Here is an 18336-nt window from a genome sequence, read left to right on the forward strand (position 1 = left end):
GGGATGGGGCTCTTCTCGCGTCAAAGTTGTGATGTGCTATCCGCGCTTTCCCTGGCACCCTCCCGAAAATGCTTGAGTCGGTTGGAAGACTTTCTAAAATTCTTTTGGGTGGGTTTTTTTTGTTTGTTTGTTTGTTTTTCAGATAAATACCTATAAGACGTTAGGCAGAGAACCCCTCCTTGCTTGGGAACATGGGAGAAAAAGTGGAGGAGGTCTGGAGTCCTGGACTGCGTGTGTTCAGGGGATGATGGGTGAGGAGCTGAGGAGGGAAGTATCCCACAGAACCACAGAATCAATTAGGTTGGAAAAGACCTCTGAGATCATCGAGTCCAACCCATGCCCGAACTCCACCGTGTCAACTAGACCATGGCACCAAGTGCCACGTCCAGTCTTTCCTTACACACCTCCAGGCACAGTGACTTCACAGGAGCAGCTCCTCACATGCCTTTCTCTGAAGCAGTCCCAGCGTCCTGATTTCCTGCACACGTTGCAAAGTCCTCCCTTTCAGCACATGATGGAATACATTTAGTTTTATTGTGTTACTTGCTGGCTTGTATTCCACAGGAGGTGGCTGTGGCAGTTAGTTTGGATAATATTTTAAATGAACAGCAGGGGTATGTAGCAGATATCACCAGTACTTTTTATATTGCAGGGGCAAAATGCCATTCCTAAATTATAAAATAATTCTCCAATATGTTAGAATTTAGTGATCTGAATTTACTTGCTTCATTGTTAGAAAAGCTTCTGTTGAGGACTTCCTGGGGCTTTCCTGAAAATTTTAGATGAATGAGATACTAAGATGCTGACTTTGGTTAAAAGGGAACAGTAAAGAAAAGAAGAAAAAAAAGGGGGGGGCCCAGGCAGATAAAAGGAGAAGAAAAGAAGAAAATCACCAACCTTTTACTTTGGTTTGTACATGTATTAATACTCCAGGGGAAAAAAAAAATCCAACAGTCTTTCATTCTCAGAGTGCTTAATTGGCACCCTGCCTGAAGTGAACCAGAAAATGATTCACTTGGAATGAAAATTGAAAAGATACCACAATTAAACCCGGTGTCTAGAGACAAGAAAAATCTCTGGTGCTGCACTATCTTCTGGTAGTCCAGTTAAGCAATGTCTGTTTCTTGCAGGATACATGCTATAAACACAGTGGCCTTCTGACCTGGTGTACCAGAGTCTGTGCACTGGAAATTAGTGATTTTTGCAGTAAGAGAAGTGATTATATTGTATGTGGGGAAACAAACACCCTTAAAAGTAGACTAAAAACTTGCCATTCTGAGCAAAGTCTTTGTGAAGTAGTCATGGCTTCCATCAGCATTTAATACCCATTGGATAAGAAATATGAAGGTCCAGATAAATGAGGGCAAGAGTCTTGGAAGAAAAGCTGAGAGAATGTAGAATTAGAATTTTGAACTGAAAAAAAAATGCAGCTATCCTGGGTGCTTATAAGAGCCAAAGACCACATAGGATAGTGAGGGGCTGAGATCTTAACACTCACTTTCTTCTTTTTCATTCATTATATGCACTGAAAATTTCTGAGTTTCCAAACAGATACTCAGACCTGAAGAGCTCCAGGTGAGAGATGCATCTCCCTGAGTTGCTCAGAAACAAAGGCACATATGTTTCCTTTGTAAACACTTAAGGGGTTTTTATTGCGGGGGTGGGAGGGGGACCAATGACAGATGTCAAGAAGCGCCGGTCAGGACATGCCCTGCCAATAACACAGGGGGAGTATTGTTCACCTTCCTAGAAGAAACCTCTATGTTTCAGCCCACTTGTTGCCTGAGTTCTCCTTGCACTGAGCAGGATGAGTATTGAAGTAATATATTATAGTTACTGTAAAATTAAACTGTCTCATGTATCCAGGGTCTCACCGTGATTCCCTGACAGCCTCTTTCTGTGGAGCAGAGACTCTGAAAAGGCCAGGCAGCCCAACCCTACTACTTTGGCACATGGGGTGAATGCTTCCTTCTGTGTGTGCCTGATGGCTGTGTGCATGGTGGGTAATACCTGTGTGAATAGTCTCACAGTTGGTAGGGCTTGTGAATGAGAGTTCAGAAAGCTTCTCCTGGAGACTGAGAGAAAGAGGTTCAGTGTCTGATTTCCGCTGTGATTTGCTTAAGGAATCTTTCTTCTTTGGCATGGCATTACTAAGTTTCATTTCTTGCCAGACTCCATTTCCTTGAAAAATGCTGTGGAATTTCCTTGCTGCACCAACCTCCTGGGCTATTCTGGCAGCAGCTTTTCATAGTTGTTTCTCTGCTCACATCAGGTAGATACTGAGACAAGAGCTGACCATTGCTGTTTCAAGCATTGCCTCTCGATGTATTGCATTGTTCTCCTGCCAGGGGGTAGTTTGACATATGATTTTGAACGATGCTAAAAGCATCATGGCATAGCACAGTGCATCCTTTTGTGCCTGTTGCTTTGTGGGGAAGTGAATGCCTAGCACACACACTCTCTGCCGGGACAATAACTAGAGATCACTTAGGTCCTGCAAAAGCTCATTAAATGGTGAAGAAACTGCATATCACAGTCATTGTGCAAGGAAGCTGTGTATGTTCTCACGAAGACATCTTTGGGAACACTGGTGGAAGGCTGGGAGATTGACAGGATGAAGATAGGGCTGCAGCACATGGCAATGTGGAAGTTTTGGAATAGACCCAAGCTGTTCTTGGTAGCCTAATTTGGAGCATCTTCTTCAGCTTTTTTGGTTCACAGGCGATAGAGAATCTACAGCTTAGGTAGTCTCAGAGCTGCTTTTAACTCCATAGTGTTTCTCTTGCCTTTTTTCATATACACTATGGGATTATTATTGTTCTCTGTTATATCAATAATTTTAGGGAACCCCCACTGACTGGTGAGTTCAGTAGGCTTACTCTAAGCTTACTCTGATGTAAAAAAGAGTATTTATTGTAATTATTGCTGCTTGAAACTTGCTACATTGCCTGGTGGGCTAAATGAGACTGATTTTGAGACCTATAAAACCTATTTTGGGATAGTGAAATTAATTCCCTGCCCAATTAAATTTTTTTCAGTAGTGAGGTAATTCCTGTTGCCTCAGTGCTCTGCAGTTAAGGACATCCCTTCTTTTAGTATCCTAGATATTAAATACATCACCTATATTTTACTGACAAAGCAGACACATCTTTTTCTCTCTGTGTTTCTTCTTTTCATTATAGCCAACTCAAGAGATAAAAGAACAGCCGTTTCACCGCTTTGCAAAGAATTGTGCTTTCCTCCTGCTTGACTGCCGCCGATTCCACCACCAGGAGGCCCTCGTTCCAGTGCTTACGGCTAGGCAAAGAAAGCACAAGGACAGCAAAAAGAGGTAGAGAAACCTATCCCCACAGGAGTAATCTGAAATTAATACTTATCTATAAACATAGATTTTCAGAGTACTGTGCAGGCACCTATTATTAGAATCTATTATTATTGCAGGAATCCTAATATCCAACTATTAGTTGTACTGTAACTTCTGGGAATAATGGAGTGTCACAGATGGTATCCCTGCATTGAATCCCTCAGTGACAGCCAGGAAAGTTCATGCCTTTGTCTTCTGGATAGTAAAGCTCTTAGTGACTTAAGTAAAATAATAAAATGAAGTAAAGCACAGGTTTGACTTCTAGTCACTCCCGTCTGCCCTCTATTACCCAATGAATATGCCTTCCCCTTCTTTGCCTCTGCCTTCTCTCTTTTAGTTACTTATTCCTGGGTTCTTAATTTTCTTTCACTTTTCACAGCTGGCTTTTATTGTCTCCGAAAAGTTCTAAATATCTGCACTAACAGTCTGTCTGATTGTTCTGTTTTGCTAACATGACCTTTAAAGAAAGGGGGAAGAAATGTTTTCATCCTTTCTTTTTTACCAAATCATGTACTTCTTTCCTTAATTATTGGCTCTTCAAAGCTGCAGTCATTGCTTTGGCTGAAATGTAGTTTTTGTTATTCAAAAGAACAGTGTGTCCATGATCTCTTAACTAAAAAGTATTTAGAGTTGCCTTTTTTTTCCCTTAAACCCTATTTTTTTCTCTTCATTGCTGAGTCAAGCCTTGTATATCTGCTTCTGTGCTGTTTTCCCAAGATCATGTTTCAGTGCTGATGAGCTTTGTAATGCAATTTCAGAATGGATGATAGGTGAGAATAGTTTTGCTCCTTGCAGGAAATGCGGCTCCTGCAAGCTGTAGCCCCTTCTCTTTCAAACCCAGTTCCTGCCCTCCTTCCCTGAATTCACACATATGCATTTTACATGTTTACATTTGTTTACTTGGACCTTTTCTTATATGTACTAATGTGTAAAACACATATCCTCTGCTCTAAGAAGCAGAAAAAGCATAAATGAAGCCATGACGATGTATGCAAAGTTCCCAGGCCTCTGAGGTTTTCCGATCACCACTCACCGTTCTGGCCACACTATTCACTTTAAAGAGTTTACACAAATACACAGGCAGTTGAGCCACTCACGCACTCTGGAAAGAATCCATCACTTCCTGACAGAGTTTGCCACGAGGCTGTCCTTAGTGACTGGGATACTGAAGGCTCAGAGAATACGTGCTGCTCACACAGCAGTGAAAACTCGTGTTAAGCTCTATTTCACTCTGTTCCTATTACCTGGCTACTCTTTGCTTGCTTCCACATCTGTATTTTCCTTCTTCTTTTTGTCTCTTACTTTCACAGTCATCTGTTTCCATGGATCACTTAACATGTCCTTTCTACGAAATGATGAAATATTAAACCTCCAGTCTGTAAGTTCCTGATGAGCGGATGCAGGGAAAGGGAATAGCAGTGAAAGGGTCTCAAGGATCTCTGCGTATGCGTTGGTGTTTTGTGCTCTGTTGTAACCCTTCACAGCTGGCAGATGCTGGAGACAAGATGTTCAACCTTCAGGCTTTGCTGCTGTGTTGTTTATAAGGGAGAGCAAACAGGGCCTGTATTCTAAATCCCCTTCTAAGCTGATTTTATATCAGGCCATAGGTGAACATCAGCTGTGCTTTGTCCATACAAACAAGTGAGATACTGTGAAGCTCAATGTGTATAGCACACTATGGAGATCAGAAAGAAGTGCTAAATATTCTTTCTTCTTCCATGTTCTTTCACTGTTCCTTCTATGCCTTCACTTAGGCATCAACTCCAAGAACTGGAGACTATTCTCAGCTGGAACCAGAAAAATTCAAGATGAACAATCCGCTGTCACCAAAGTCATGGGAACACTGATGCAAGCATTCTCCCTAGATCCTGCTATTCAAAATAAGAATTTCATACCCAACCTGGGTGGTCATTTTTCTCCCCAGGATGCCTTGATCTATAGGTCTTAGTCTGCACTAATTCTTTGTGTCAGAAAGGTATGCCTATGGATAGCCTCTTACCAAAAGCAAAAGTTGAAAGTAATGTGGTCTTTAGATGATGTGGTGTCTGCAGCAACATGACAATGGACTGTTTGGCCCAGTCCTTTCCAGTTCTGGGTATCTGCTGTCAGCTCTTGTGGTTGCTTTTCAGGCTTTTGAGGAATGCAGAATACTGTTCACCAATGGTCTGTGCTACCCAAGGGACAGCAATTTAGAACCCATTCCTATGAGGCCTGGGAAGGCCAGGTATAGTAGTATTTAAAGCAGTAAATGTGAGATTTGGTTGTTTTTTGTTTCCTGTCTTAATTCTGGGTTGTTTCCTGGCGTAGCAAGGGATGCAAATATGAGACATACCAGGATCAGGTAGAAGGTGGTCTTGATAGCTCAACAGTTGCCATGTAAGTGGCTGTACCTTGTCAGTGTGTTCAGCAGCAGTAAAGCAGGATCTTCATTAGTTCACAAGGGAAAGCAAACCCTGAAAATAAAAATTTTGAATTTGCATTGAATGCCCAAGCATAATGAGCCTTAATGGAGGGTGGTCTCTCTGCATAAACTTAAAATAAAACATAAACTAAGTCTTGGATTCTAAACTTAGGAACTGTGTTTTTCACTCTGCCTCCCTTCCCCAGATTCCTTCAAGATGACAAGCAGTCCAGAGAAGACTGGTAAGCACTCTGTACGAGAATGCAGGATAAAAATATATTCACAAATATGTGCAGCCAGCAAGTGGATGTGTCACAGAAGCCAAGGCTTTCATTAGAAGGAGTCATTACTCTTAAGGAAACTTTCCAGTCTGACCACTCAGGACCTACTCTGTCAGTCACACTTGGGCCAAAGCCCTTTTGCAGCGGGCGGCTCCACGGAGTCAATGGGTGCCTTGCCTGACTCCCTACACATCCCACACTCACACAGTCAGACTAGGTTTCCTTACTGGCTCAAGCCAGGGTTTCCCATAGCAGAGGCTCAGACATCTGGATCCTTAAAATAATTTAATCTTCATGCAATAACAGAATGACAGCTTGAGTGTGGTGCCTCCGAGGAGGGACCCCGAACAAAGGAAGCCCTGGGTTTTTATCCCCTCACAGTCTTCACAAAAAAGTCCTCAGCAGGTGTTTATTCATCTTAATTTCAAACACATGCCCCACAAGCACCTGTTGCACTTCACTTGCTCTTCAGGGATTTTTGCTCATTGAAGGTCATCAGTTCCCCAGACAACACTCGCTGCCTATATTGTACTCTCCGGCCAAGATCCAAGGTACCGCAGACATTTCCTTTCGAAAAGAAGTAAGAGAAGAATGTGATATAGGGAAATTTATACTTAACTTTGTGCACCAAGTGCTTAATATTGTAAAGAATCTCATCTTTTTAATGGGAGGGAAGGCATGTCATATTTAGAAAGTGGCTCCCAGCTCACACATCTGTGTAATTTGATTCAGTTTGGAAATAAAAGCAGATGAAAATCTGAGTCTCTGAAGATTTAAATCTTGTCGGCCTGAAAGAAAGCGAAATTGTTTTCATGGGTCAGCAGACAGGCTGTTCTCACAATTCATTCATTCATTTACTGCTGAAGTAATGTGCTACTTCAGTTCCAAGATTAAACAACTGGTAGTGATAACTTGTTGTCAGGGATCGTGTCAGGGTGTCAAGCCTTGTGTAGAACACAGGAAAGCTAGTAATGGAAATTGAGACAGGTGAGCCAGTGTGCAATGGGCTGCAAGTAGCGATAATCAAGTCAGTAAAAAATGGGGATTGCAGCATCCAAAACAAATATCCAAATTTGATATTTAGTCACCTAGATAAGTCATGACACTCTCCAAAATGCTCCATAATAAGCATTTATCTTGCAGGCAATTGGAACTGCAGGCACTTAAGCTTTTGCTCTTTAATTATGAGCATCTAATTTAATTTCTGGTTTGATTTCTTGGGACCTGGATGACCTAGATGATGGACTATAATGCAACAGCATTACCACTATACTTGGATACAGAATAGCAAATTACTTTGAAATGTCTAACAGAAATTCACTGGATCTTTAGACATGGTTTTTGTCAGTGGTTTAGGAGAAAGAAAATAATGCTTGTTTGTCAGACAAAGAAAGGAAAGGTTCTAAGCACAGAGAGCAAAGAAAGTAAGGGAGAAAATAAAAAAAACAAGAGAGATAGTTGGGCAAACTGGCATGGAAAAATTATGAGCAGTGGAAGAAGTGGTAGTGGATAAAGGTACACAGAGGCTGCATTGAATCGGAGGCTGGAAATGCTGAACTGGATACAGAAGCCAGTGAGATATTTAAAGCCAGTGTTGATAGAGTCAGTAATTTATTTCTCTACAAATGCTTTGGAAAGAAACTGAATTATATTGCTCCTAAATTGAAGTTAAGAACAATGCCAATATTGTTCAGCACTTTGTGGTTTTCTGGTATTGTACATGGAAGTGAGGAGGGGAGGTGGGATGGGGAGAAAAAACAGGTAATCACTCACAAGCCTGTCTGTTAAAATCTAGAACCTTTGAAAACAAGCTGGCAGGAAATTAGTTATTCTCCCTAAAGTCTGAAATTAGGTATAGCAAATATTTTCTTCTATAATTACTCACGCTGCAGATGATTTATCTTGGCATAACATACAACTTACTCAGTTTGCAATTTGCTGATTTCTACATATTTTTGTAATGGAAGTTTGTGCTGTCACGTCTGTCAACAAGTGGAAGCAACATCTTCTGCTTCTCTTGACCAAGCTAAATTGAGTTTGGTTTATTTTTTATTTTAATAGACATTATTAGAGCAATGCTGCTGGAATCCAGGTCACTTTTTCTTCTTTGGAATTCCTGTCTGTGCTTATATTTAAGTATGATCACAGTGATACTGCCATGCTGCCAGTCACATTCCTCCTGCCACAGTCAGGGGTCTTGCCATTATAGTGTTAGAAAACTCCCCCTTACCAGTGCTGCTTTGTCACTGTGGAGTGGCAAGGGGAAAACACATTTCACTGAGGAATTATGGGAGAGATTAGTTTGCTTATAAAACTGGCTTAGAAAAATACAGTAACCATGTGATGTTAGAACCGTTTTTTTACCCAGATCCACACACTGAAACACACAACTGTGTTGTGCTTTATTAATTTTTTTAAAGCAGTTTATAGAGTCAATACATCTTGAGGGAAGAAATGTTCCAAAATTGTTTCTGTTGGAGACAGCTCACTTGGCTGTGAGTTTTATGAAATAGTTCCATCAGTTACTCTTTACTAGGTAAAGGCATTACCCTGGTGTCACTGCTATTTTGGAAGCCTACAATTGCCTTCTATGACCCTGAAATTTCTCCTGCCATTTCAGCAGGAGAGGATGTTTTTACTTCTTTTCCCATGACTGCAATGTGATTCTGCTAGCATTACTGGCTGCCCTAGAAACAGCTATATTTCACTTGGGGATGGGCTAGACTTTTTAAAAGGAATACATGAGAATTAAGGAATTAATCCTACCATCGTGGTAAATTTCTGAAATTTTTTCTGCCTTTCATTTTTCTTGAAGAAACTGAGCCACGGAGAAGCTTCTAGCAAGTACCAACCTCATCAAACAAGCAAAGTGTCTTCCAAGTCCAAACAGGTTAAACACAAACCAGTGACTTTTCCATGTACAGAATGGAGAAAAAACGGTAAAATACTATTTCTTTTACTAAGAATTTGCAGGCTTGTTGTTGTGAAGACCTTTGCTATGCTATAATATGTGCTCACCATTTGAGTGTGTGTACATGGATGTGTATGTGTTTGTCAATCCTAGACCCATCACAGCTGGGACCCATCACAGCTGCTTGTGTGCACATGTTCTTTTGTGTGCCTAGTTAGTGCAAATAACTTCCTTAGGTATTCCTTGGATTCACTGACATGTACTAGGCAAAGGGAATAGGGACTGCTGACATTTAATATTTCAGACCTCCACACCCAAGATGCAAAGCTTGAAATGGATAAGAAGAAAAGCGTTTGGAAGCGGTCTCAACATATGCTTGAAACGAGAAGACTAAAAATAGCACCTCATTCTAGAGAGGTGACGCAGTGTTTGGAGAAGGAGATGATGTCATAGATGGAGTTAATTTTTCTCTCTCCAGCGGACATAGCTGATCTTGTTGGCACCCAAATATGCCCTACAATACAAAAAAAAAAAAAGATTCTTAACGGTAGTTGCTCATATAAAGGCAATGTGGAAGTGGGATTGCTTTGCACAACTTAATGTTGGGGTTTTGTCAGTTTTTCTGCACAGATTCTGTCCCTAAGCCACTAAGGTCCCTTGCCTGTGCCCCCTTAAAGCCTTTTGTCTTACTGGGAAGAATGGGTGAGAGGACTTTACTCCTTTTGCTGGAAGCAGGTCCTCTAAGAGAGCTTAAACAACTTCTGTTGCATTGAAGGCAAGTACAGCTTCCAAACCTTTGTGCTTTGGATATATTTTTAGACTTATAATTATGACAGTTCTGAAGACTTTAGCTTTGTTTGCTTCTCAACAGGCTTCCTTCACCAGTTGTTCTTTGGGAATTTCAATACAGTGTTGGTGACAAACTATATACTGCTTACTTATTGTGCCTGTATCAGGAATTTCCTTCCCTGCCTTTTTTTCCCTATCAAATATACTTGAGTTCCTCCTGAAGCAACACCCAGAAGAGTCCTTTGCCCAGACAGTTCAGACTCCTGAGCTGGTTTATAGGTGCTTTAACTTTAGAGAGAGTTCTTCAAGGCCACTCAGTCGCTTCTTACAAATGGCTGGGATGCAAGACTGTTGTTGCTCTCTTCAGCTTCTTATCTCCAATTTGCTGATCAGTTGGGGACATCTCATGGCGGCAGTCCAATACTGAATACTATTTTGAAATCAAATATTTGAGTGTTGTCTGATTTCCTTCTTGTCTGATACTCACTGCCCTAAGAACAGAGGTCATGTGTGAAATTTGGCATCAGAAACTCTGACCTATTCCTCTGTCTTGGATTGCCTGGCTGTTAAAACAGGAAGTGGTGCCTTAATAATACAGTGGAAAAACAACAGTGAGGGATAGACAAAACAGGAAGAAAGATTGCACTAGGAAATACTGGGATATATTGAACCCCAGTGGGATTTGTTATTGAGTGGTAGTTGTGCATCTGCACAGAGTTTCAAAGACACAGGTACATCATTTATAATCACCATTCAGCAAAAACACAAGGAGGAGAGATTAAAAGCCTTTTTTCAAATATGGACACAGAAATGTTTAATAAAGAAACTCTATTCCAGTAAGGCTGATAAAGAAACCATGGTAATGAAAGGAAAGAAGAACAAGGGATTAAACAAGAATAATCAGGCTAATGGATCTCTGAAGTTTAAAGGTTCAAGACTGAAAAAATTATTAGCTTGAACATTACTGAAAATTAAGGTTTTATGTGTAGCAAAATCAAGGAAACACAGTATTTTAAAGACCATTACAATTCCTGAGACCTTTAAATATTATTATAAAGTAAAAATAACTGTATGATGATGCACTCAATGCCTATCTAAGTTTTGGGATTTGAAAAACGTACTGCTTATGATCTCTTCTGGCCACTAGCCTGGCGAACATATGGAATACAAATGGAGCAACATTGGTTTTTTTTTTGTAGTTTACACACAAACTCACTTGCAGAAGCAGCAGGCAAAGCCAAGAGTAGAAAACTGGCCAAATAAGAGCATGTTCAGTTCTGAAATATGATTGGTTTAAAAGAAAAGCTGATACTGACTGAGAGGCTGAACTAGAAAACCTTAGCTTTTCCAAACTCATAAGGAACGTGGAGACACTGCGAAAATGATTCATTTTTCAAGTAGAGGCTCTTCAAAGTTTGGAGCTTTTTTTTAAATGAAGAAAGGTCTCAAATACTAGTGCTGAACCTCTTCTAAATGTGAATTTAAAAATGTTTTTTTCCTGTAAAATGCCATTTTTTATGTGACCAGTGAATTCCGCTGTGACCTAGAAATTTAAAATTTTCTATCAGCTGCACTTTAAATACATTCTTCTTTCTGAAGCATGCCAATGAAAAAGCTGTCCTGAGTACAAACAGAGCAGTGTACTCAAAGTCATTATTCACCCTACTTGACAACAGAAGCACTCAGTTTCTGTGAGCTGGAATGCATTAAAGGGGAAAAAAAACATTCAATGATTTATGCTTTTTTGAGCTGTAACACTGAAAACTCTGCTGTCCTATGTTTGGTGGACAAAGCTGCTTTGCTTCATGTCTTTTTCAAATTAATTTTCAATTCTGGTGTGTGAATAAGTTAGAGAAGCACTGATGCTTTTGGCCATAACAGTTAAGACAGTATTTGCAGTACTTCCAGCTTGTTTGTATTAGGAGTTGGAATTTCTTTGGTGTCAAGATTAAACACACAGTCCTGTGTTCTGCAGCATGGCAGATGCATCCGTGAACAATTTTCTTGTTTTAACTCCCTTTCTGATGAGTTATTGCAGTTAAATCAAGTTTTCTGACTCAGCTTCCTGCTAAAGTAGTAACCCCTGTTGCTTCTCTCATTTTCTCTCATGCACTAATGTGTTCAGCTGCCACCAGGCAAATTCTACCCCCTGTATTTGCATTCAGTCCCAGAGAAGTCTCTCTGTCTAAAGGAATGGTGAGAGTCCACTAAATGGCAAAACTGATCCAACACTGTCTCTCTTCCCCATCTCCCAGCTGCCTGATCTCATCTTTTCTTCTTTATTGTTGAGATAAACACCTGAGGGAATACAAATAGGGAAAATGCAAAGCATAATGCCCTGCTGGGTTAAAGCAAAGATCTGGCTCACTCTGAGGGCTGGAATGTTGGGTGTTAGGGCAGAGTGGGAGCCTGGCCATGCTCTGTAGTCTGATCAGGCCTAGCCCTGGTGCCAGACTGGCCTTGTGATGTACTTCATTCCCTTGGGGGATGGCTTCCCACTTAATCTGCGAGCAGAGGGATATTTAGCCAATTCTTCTGTTTTACTTAGTGAAATTAAGATATTCACCCATGGACTTTAACCAGGCCTATGACTGAGCTTTAATTCAAATGCAAGCTTGTCAGTGTCGTTGTCACCAAATTTGAGGACTGATAACAGTTTCATATCAAATAAATTTTACTATTGCTTTCTTCATCCTACTTTTATCTGATCTTGGAGGTCAATTCAAATGAAAAAGATATATGTAACTGCAATTACTACTCCCACTTAGCTATATATGTGGGCAGTCTTATTTCATAATTAGTCTGTTACTTCTGTTTATCATAAAGTTAATATCAAGCTGAAGTAGAACAAAACAAAAATCTATGTATGTGGAGTTAGTCAAGAGCAGTTATTTTGGCATTTGCAACAGCTGTTTAGAAAGCTCTCACAGTTTAAAAAAAGACCTGTACTTCCCAAAGTATACATTTCATGATTCAGACTAATATATTTTACTGACTGCATTTCATTTTTTTTCAGTAGAGATTTTTGTGCAGAGATTGATAAACTGTAGAAGGTCACAGCACCGGCCTCTCAAGCAGAAAGAAATGTTGAACATTAAAAAGCTGCTTTAAAAAGATATATTTTTAAAATAAATATTAGCATAGGTCAGAAATATGCTCAGTGATAAGATTTTTAAAGGACTGAATTTTAGCTGCAATCAGGCAGCAATGCACTGGCAGCAATGCACAGGCAGCTGCAACCATGCACTTAATCCATGTCTGTCCATTCTGCTACTGATCTGCTTGTTAGCTCAGGTAATCCTTGAGTTTCCTCTAATTTATCAGCTAATAGTGAAAATAAGAAGTATGTCAGACACTAGTTAGTGACACTCAACAGTTTGCTCCTGGGCAAAGAGGAAGCACACCTTACGTATAATTAAAGTCAGAAATTTATTGTTAGTGTAATTGAAATCTTGAGAGTTGGATGATTATTGATCCAGATACAACTTATAGAAAGAATAACAATACAAGAGTACTTCTATAAAATGGTAACACATACACTTCTTGGATTCTACCTCTTTTCCTTGTATTTCACTCATCTGTCCACTCTTCCTGTGAGTCATAAGGTTGGTGGTTTCTTTCTGGTGTGTGGGTGATATGGGGAGTTGTCAGCACCTGGAGTCCTTTGCTGGGAGAATATGATCTTCATGTTGGTAGTTTCTCCTTCCTTGCTCTAAGATACACTTGGTGTCATTTTTTATATGCTTGCTAGCACACATTTACAGCTTTCTTCATTGCTCTGCAGTGCCACACTATATCTGATTTTATGGTATGTGGTGCCCATTACATATGTTAGCTGTTATTTTTTTTGTTCTCTTTGTTACCCCTAAATCTAGTTCCATGTCAGCATTTCTTTGACTGATCACTGGTGAGTTGTTCATAGCCATCCTGTCTGCAGAGCCAAGCCTGTGCCTCACCTGTTACATTTACATCCCTGTACTCCTCTGCCCACCTTGTGTCCCCACTTTTCAAGGCCTCTGCTATTGCACTACGCCTGTATTTCTCTACACTGCATGCTTGTGCTAGTCGTAACTCTCTTTCAACACAGAATAACTGTTTGTTACTTCTATTTATATAAAATGATGACTGTACCACACACAGATAAACAGAAGTAAAACAAATTAGCCATAGACCTTGTTAGTTATGGAAACTGCTGTCACAGCTAACCAAGTAAAAGATACAGAAGGGTCAAGAGAAGTTCAAACAAAGCAAACCTGACAAGCCCCAGTCCTGAGGCCTTGCAAATTCAGTACAAAGGTTATGGCAAATTACTGTATTACAAGGCTGCATGGTTACAGGGTTTTAGACTCAAAAGTCATGAGCAGGTAAGAGCAAGCTGTACACACTACCACATCATCCATCAGGTTAGGCTGTTTTTTTTAGAACCGTTTAGAACTGGTTATGCTGGCATTTTTTCTCTTTTGGGGAAGAAAAAAACATGAATGCAAGACTTGGACTCTCAGTTATCTGAAATTTTAAAACAAGAGGCTAGTTCAAAGAATACTGGATATTTTTACAGATAAAATTGCATGGCATAGTGAAGTGGAGAAAATAAGGGTAATGGCAAGGATAGCCAAGCAGTGGAATTGTCTGATTCTTCCTCAAAAGATGAAAGAAAACCCACAGCTTCCCCAGGCAAACAAACATCTGATTCAGCTTTGAGCTAGATAATCTCTTGATGTTGCTTTCAGTCCTATTGTTTTCTATGACTAGTCTTCTTTTTTTTACCTTAAATAAAAAACTCCTTGTGCGTTCCCAAAAGGGACAGCTTTTCTTATGTCTTTTGTCTTTTTGATAGACCATATGTGATATACTGATGCATGTCTCCATAAATCCTCTAACTTGGCTTAGGTTTTGCAAAGCTTAAGAGTGGTCTTATTTTCCCAGTTTGCTTTTTTTTTTTTTAATAAAGAATTGCTAATTTCATAATCTTCTATTCAAATAGTGAATTTTATGGTGCTTGGACTGCTATCACTTACTGTATTTGTATAGCTGACATACAGATTATTTCTTTTTCATTTACAAAAATACCCATTCCTGAATTCTCTGGTTGGTGTTTTGATATTAATATTATCTTTGGCATCTTTTCTTCTCCAGTCACATATAATTTGTTGTGTTCCTGACTTGACCTGGCACCTGTTTAATATCAATGGGCACAGCCCTCTAATTCATCATTTCCTCCATAGCTGCAATTCTGAACCATGATCTGGACAAGACATCTTGAGAAACAGAAGGGAGATCTCTAATCCTATAACATATCCTTAGTGATTAACTCAAAGTAAATTAGAGGCAGCAAAATCTGTGTCTTTTTAATGCAGGATCACTCTCAACACTGTAGGATTGAGTACTTTTTCAAGGCTTTTTTAAAGATCTCAAGATTGCAACAGAGACATAACTGTCTCCCACTACCATATCTATTCCTTCCATTAATTGCATTTTAACAATAGAGCTCTCCTGTCTGAACGGTGAAGCTTGGCTGATCTGATATTTTTGCCAGTCCCCCTGAGACCCATTGTATGCACACAGCTTTTGCAGTTCATCTTAGTTCTGACCAAAGAGAAGGAAAACACAGGCAGAGTTATTTCCTTCATGTAAAACCTCAGAGCCTACCCCAACATATGCAGGCACAGTTTCAGTCATATTCCCAAGATGGACATGGAATTCAAGGAACTGTACCAGAGAGACTGCAGATAAACGAGGAATTTGGACATGAAGCAGCAGGAAGATAAGCAAGAATTGCATAAGTACAAAAAATTGTGTGGATTCATCCTACCATGTTCTGATAACCTGAATTCAATTCTGCTATTCTTCTCTTTTGCTAATCTGATATGCTTTTAGACTATGCTAGTCTAGTATACTTTTGCCAGTATAACCCATTAGCTACCAGGGGTTTTCAGAAGAGCTTTCAGGTGTGAAGAAAGAGGAGAGAGTTGCAATCTGTGGTGTGAGTTAATATAAATTCCATGGGGCACATTTAAACAAGGTGGCCTTTCCCTGAGACTGATCAAGATGGAATCTGTGTTTGTGCTTCCTCACAGAAAGTTTTTGGCAATTTTTTTTTTGAAGCAGTGATTGTTGACTATGATGTGACTAAGGGAGTAGCTGAAGTGACACAGCATTGCATGGCTACCATGATTTCTGGATTTGGGTAGTTTTGGGAATATAATAGCTAACCTAACTTCCAAGGTGGTGCTGCTATTTACTCTGTATATTCCTTTCCTGTAAGAGAGTTTTTTGCCTTGTTAATATTTGGATTGTCTTTGAAATATTCAGTATCCTTTCTCCCTCTCTCTTCTGCTTTCCCTCCCCACCTCTCACCCCCAACATGGATTTTACAGGGGAAAAAATCCAAACAATGGCAGCTAGAGAAGGGAGAGCTGAAGAATATGAAGAAATTGCTGCACCTTTGCCCGGAAGCATTCTGCAATTCTGGGAAGATTTCAGATATCATATTATTTTATCCTGGTTAGGAACAGGCAAACTGCCAACTTGAAAGTTCAGAGAAGGCATTAGCTCCTATATTTGACTTTAGTCCATTTGAGCAACATAAATATGGATCAAAACCAGGTAATCAAAAAAGAAAAAAAAAACAAACCAAAAGCTCAAACCCAAACAAAACCCACCACCACCAACAAAAAAGCCCTCATGATTTCCCTGTTCTGGATACCTAATACTTTTATGGTAAGGTTTTGACTTGGGTCTTATCTTGTCCAAACTGGTACACGATCCCACATAAGAGGCAATGCAGATAACAGTGGGGTGTCTCATTGCCAGTACCTCACTCCCAGCTGCAGACACACTGGTCAGCAGCAGAACATGTAAAAGGGAAGGAGCAGACTCCAGCACACCTCCACTCACTTGGCCGGTGTGTAGCAGGATGGGGTATGTGGGGTTATTGCACAGCACCAGCTGGAAGCCAAATGAGCAATTAATGATCACACAACATTTTGAAGCTGTAGAATGGAATTTATTGCCCAAAGTAGCACTTCGGAGTGGGAAATAATCTTCGGATTCTGTGCGTTCATTGACCTTTCTGGGAACTATTTTCCAAACTAAAAAAATAATGAAGGGAAAGTTGTTTACAGAGACATTAGCTGTAGCAGAGGTGCTCTGTAAGACCAGAAGGGTCACTCTCTGCATGTGCATTCTGTTCTGGAATAAAAGCATACTTTGTGAAGGAATTCGCCTTTAAAGGGCTGCCTGCCTAAGTGCTCTTCTGGAATAGCTCTTGTGGAATAATGCAGTTTTCAAAAGCAGTGCCAGCCGGTTCCTCAATATAGACAAAGCCTCAGGGCTCCCAGGATTAGACTTTTGGTACTCATGTAAATTGCTTGATGTCTCAAATGGGGACCCTGCGAGCACTCCTGTGGTGTGCTGATGATTGCTGAGGGCTGTGGGGTTTGTTGCTTGGTTTCCTGACTTGGCTAAGAAACAGCTTGAAAAAAGTGCCCTTAACCTCCCACAGACGAAGGGTGGGTAAGTTTTCACAAACACCTTGAAACAGGCTGAGAATGTTGCTCCCATCCCTTCTGCCATTTCAAACCCACACAAGGGGTGGCCAGGAACTCCTCCTGCTCACAGGAATCCGCGGATGTCTCCTTGACATGCAGTCCCGTACTGACTGTGCTACCAGAGGCAAGCTAAAACGGGTAATTGCTTTCCACATACTGCCTCCAAGAAGACTGCAGATGTCTCAAAGTGTTCATATACTAAAAAGCACCTTTTCCATCCTTTTAAAATGGCAGATTAAGTCATGTGTGTGACTCAGCCTCATTTTCTTGTCCTGTGACTTCAGGCAAGTCACTTCTCTTCCAGCTCTCTGACGGGTTTTGAGCATCCAATCCAAAACCGCCGTGTGCCTTGTTTAGGAAGATGCGTGAGTGGCACCCTGGAAAAACAAAGGCAGAACGTGTTGAATTGAATATCCTGCTAATCAATGCCATTCCATGTTTTTCACTAAGGCTGCCTTTCCCAACTGTAAAACAAGGGCGATGCAATATTCCTTAGAGAGAGAGCGAGTATATATTTCTTAAATCACAGATGATGAAGTGATTAAAGACAGTGGTTAAAATGTATTTCAGCGCGGGACGGGGCTGAGGGGAGGGACGGCCCCCATTCCTGCCAGGAGCCCGTGCCCTCCCTCGCGGCCCCGCCCCTCGGTGCCGGCGGGAAAGCGGCGGGTCGGTGCCCTCAGGAGGAGGAGGGCGAGAGGCTGTGGGGAGTTCGGAGCCTTCGGCCTGGGTACTGTACCTACCCGCTCCCGGAGCTGCCCGGGCGTGAGCTGGGGTTTCGTTATTGTTGTAATTTTCGTGGGGAATTACGGTGCTCGGCGGGAGAGGGAAATTCTGCGGTGCCTCACCCTTTGGGAACAGAAATGTACATCCTACGCGAAGGCAGCTGGCAAGGAAAAAAACCAAATAAATCCGTGTGTTGATAGGCGATTAATCACTTATTTTCCTCTGAGTCAACAGATGTGAGATCACACACACCGTGGTGCCCCTTGGGGCAGGTCAGATCGCCTCCTGCCCCTGGCCCAGGGGGTCGAGCTCTG

The 18336-nt window shown here is 40.9% G+C and overlaps 1 protein-coding gene across 5 annotated transcripts in view; it reads left to right on the forward strand.

Annotated features, from left to right (window-relative positions):
• The first annotated feature begins 3 nt into the window (after positions 1 to 3).
• DMC1 (DNA meiotic recombinase 1) overlaps positions 4 to 18336 on the forward strand; it is a 31931-nt gene continuing 13598 nt past the window's right edge. For 3 of the 5 annotated variants that reach the window (XM_051785058.1, XM_051785060.1, XM_051785059.1), the window contains exon 1: positions 17717 to 18026. Coding sequence is in view for 1 of the 5 variants with exons in the window: in XM_051785057.1 (XP_051641017.1) it covers positions 4 to 108; positions 3183 to 3331 (254 nt within the window). In the remaining 4 variants the exon portion in view is untranslated. Of the gene's footprint in view, positions 109 to 3182; positions 3332 to 17715; positions 18027 to 18336 lie in introns of those variants that run through there. The other 2 variants (XM_051785057.1, XM_051785061.1) reach the window with 2 other exon arrangements.

Source organism: Manacus candei, unplaced genomic scaffold (assembly GCF_025592945.1).
Source record: "Manacus candei isolate 608988 ecotype Guabito, Panama unplaced genomic scaffold, ASM2559294v1 h1tg000018l, whole genome shotgun sequence".
Taxonomy (NCBI): domain Eukaryota; kingdom Metazoa; phylum Chordata; class Aves; order Passeriformes; family Pipridae; genus Manacus; species Manacus candei.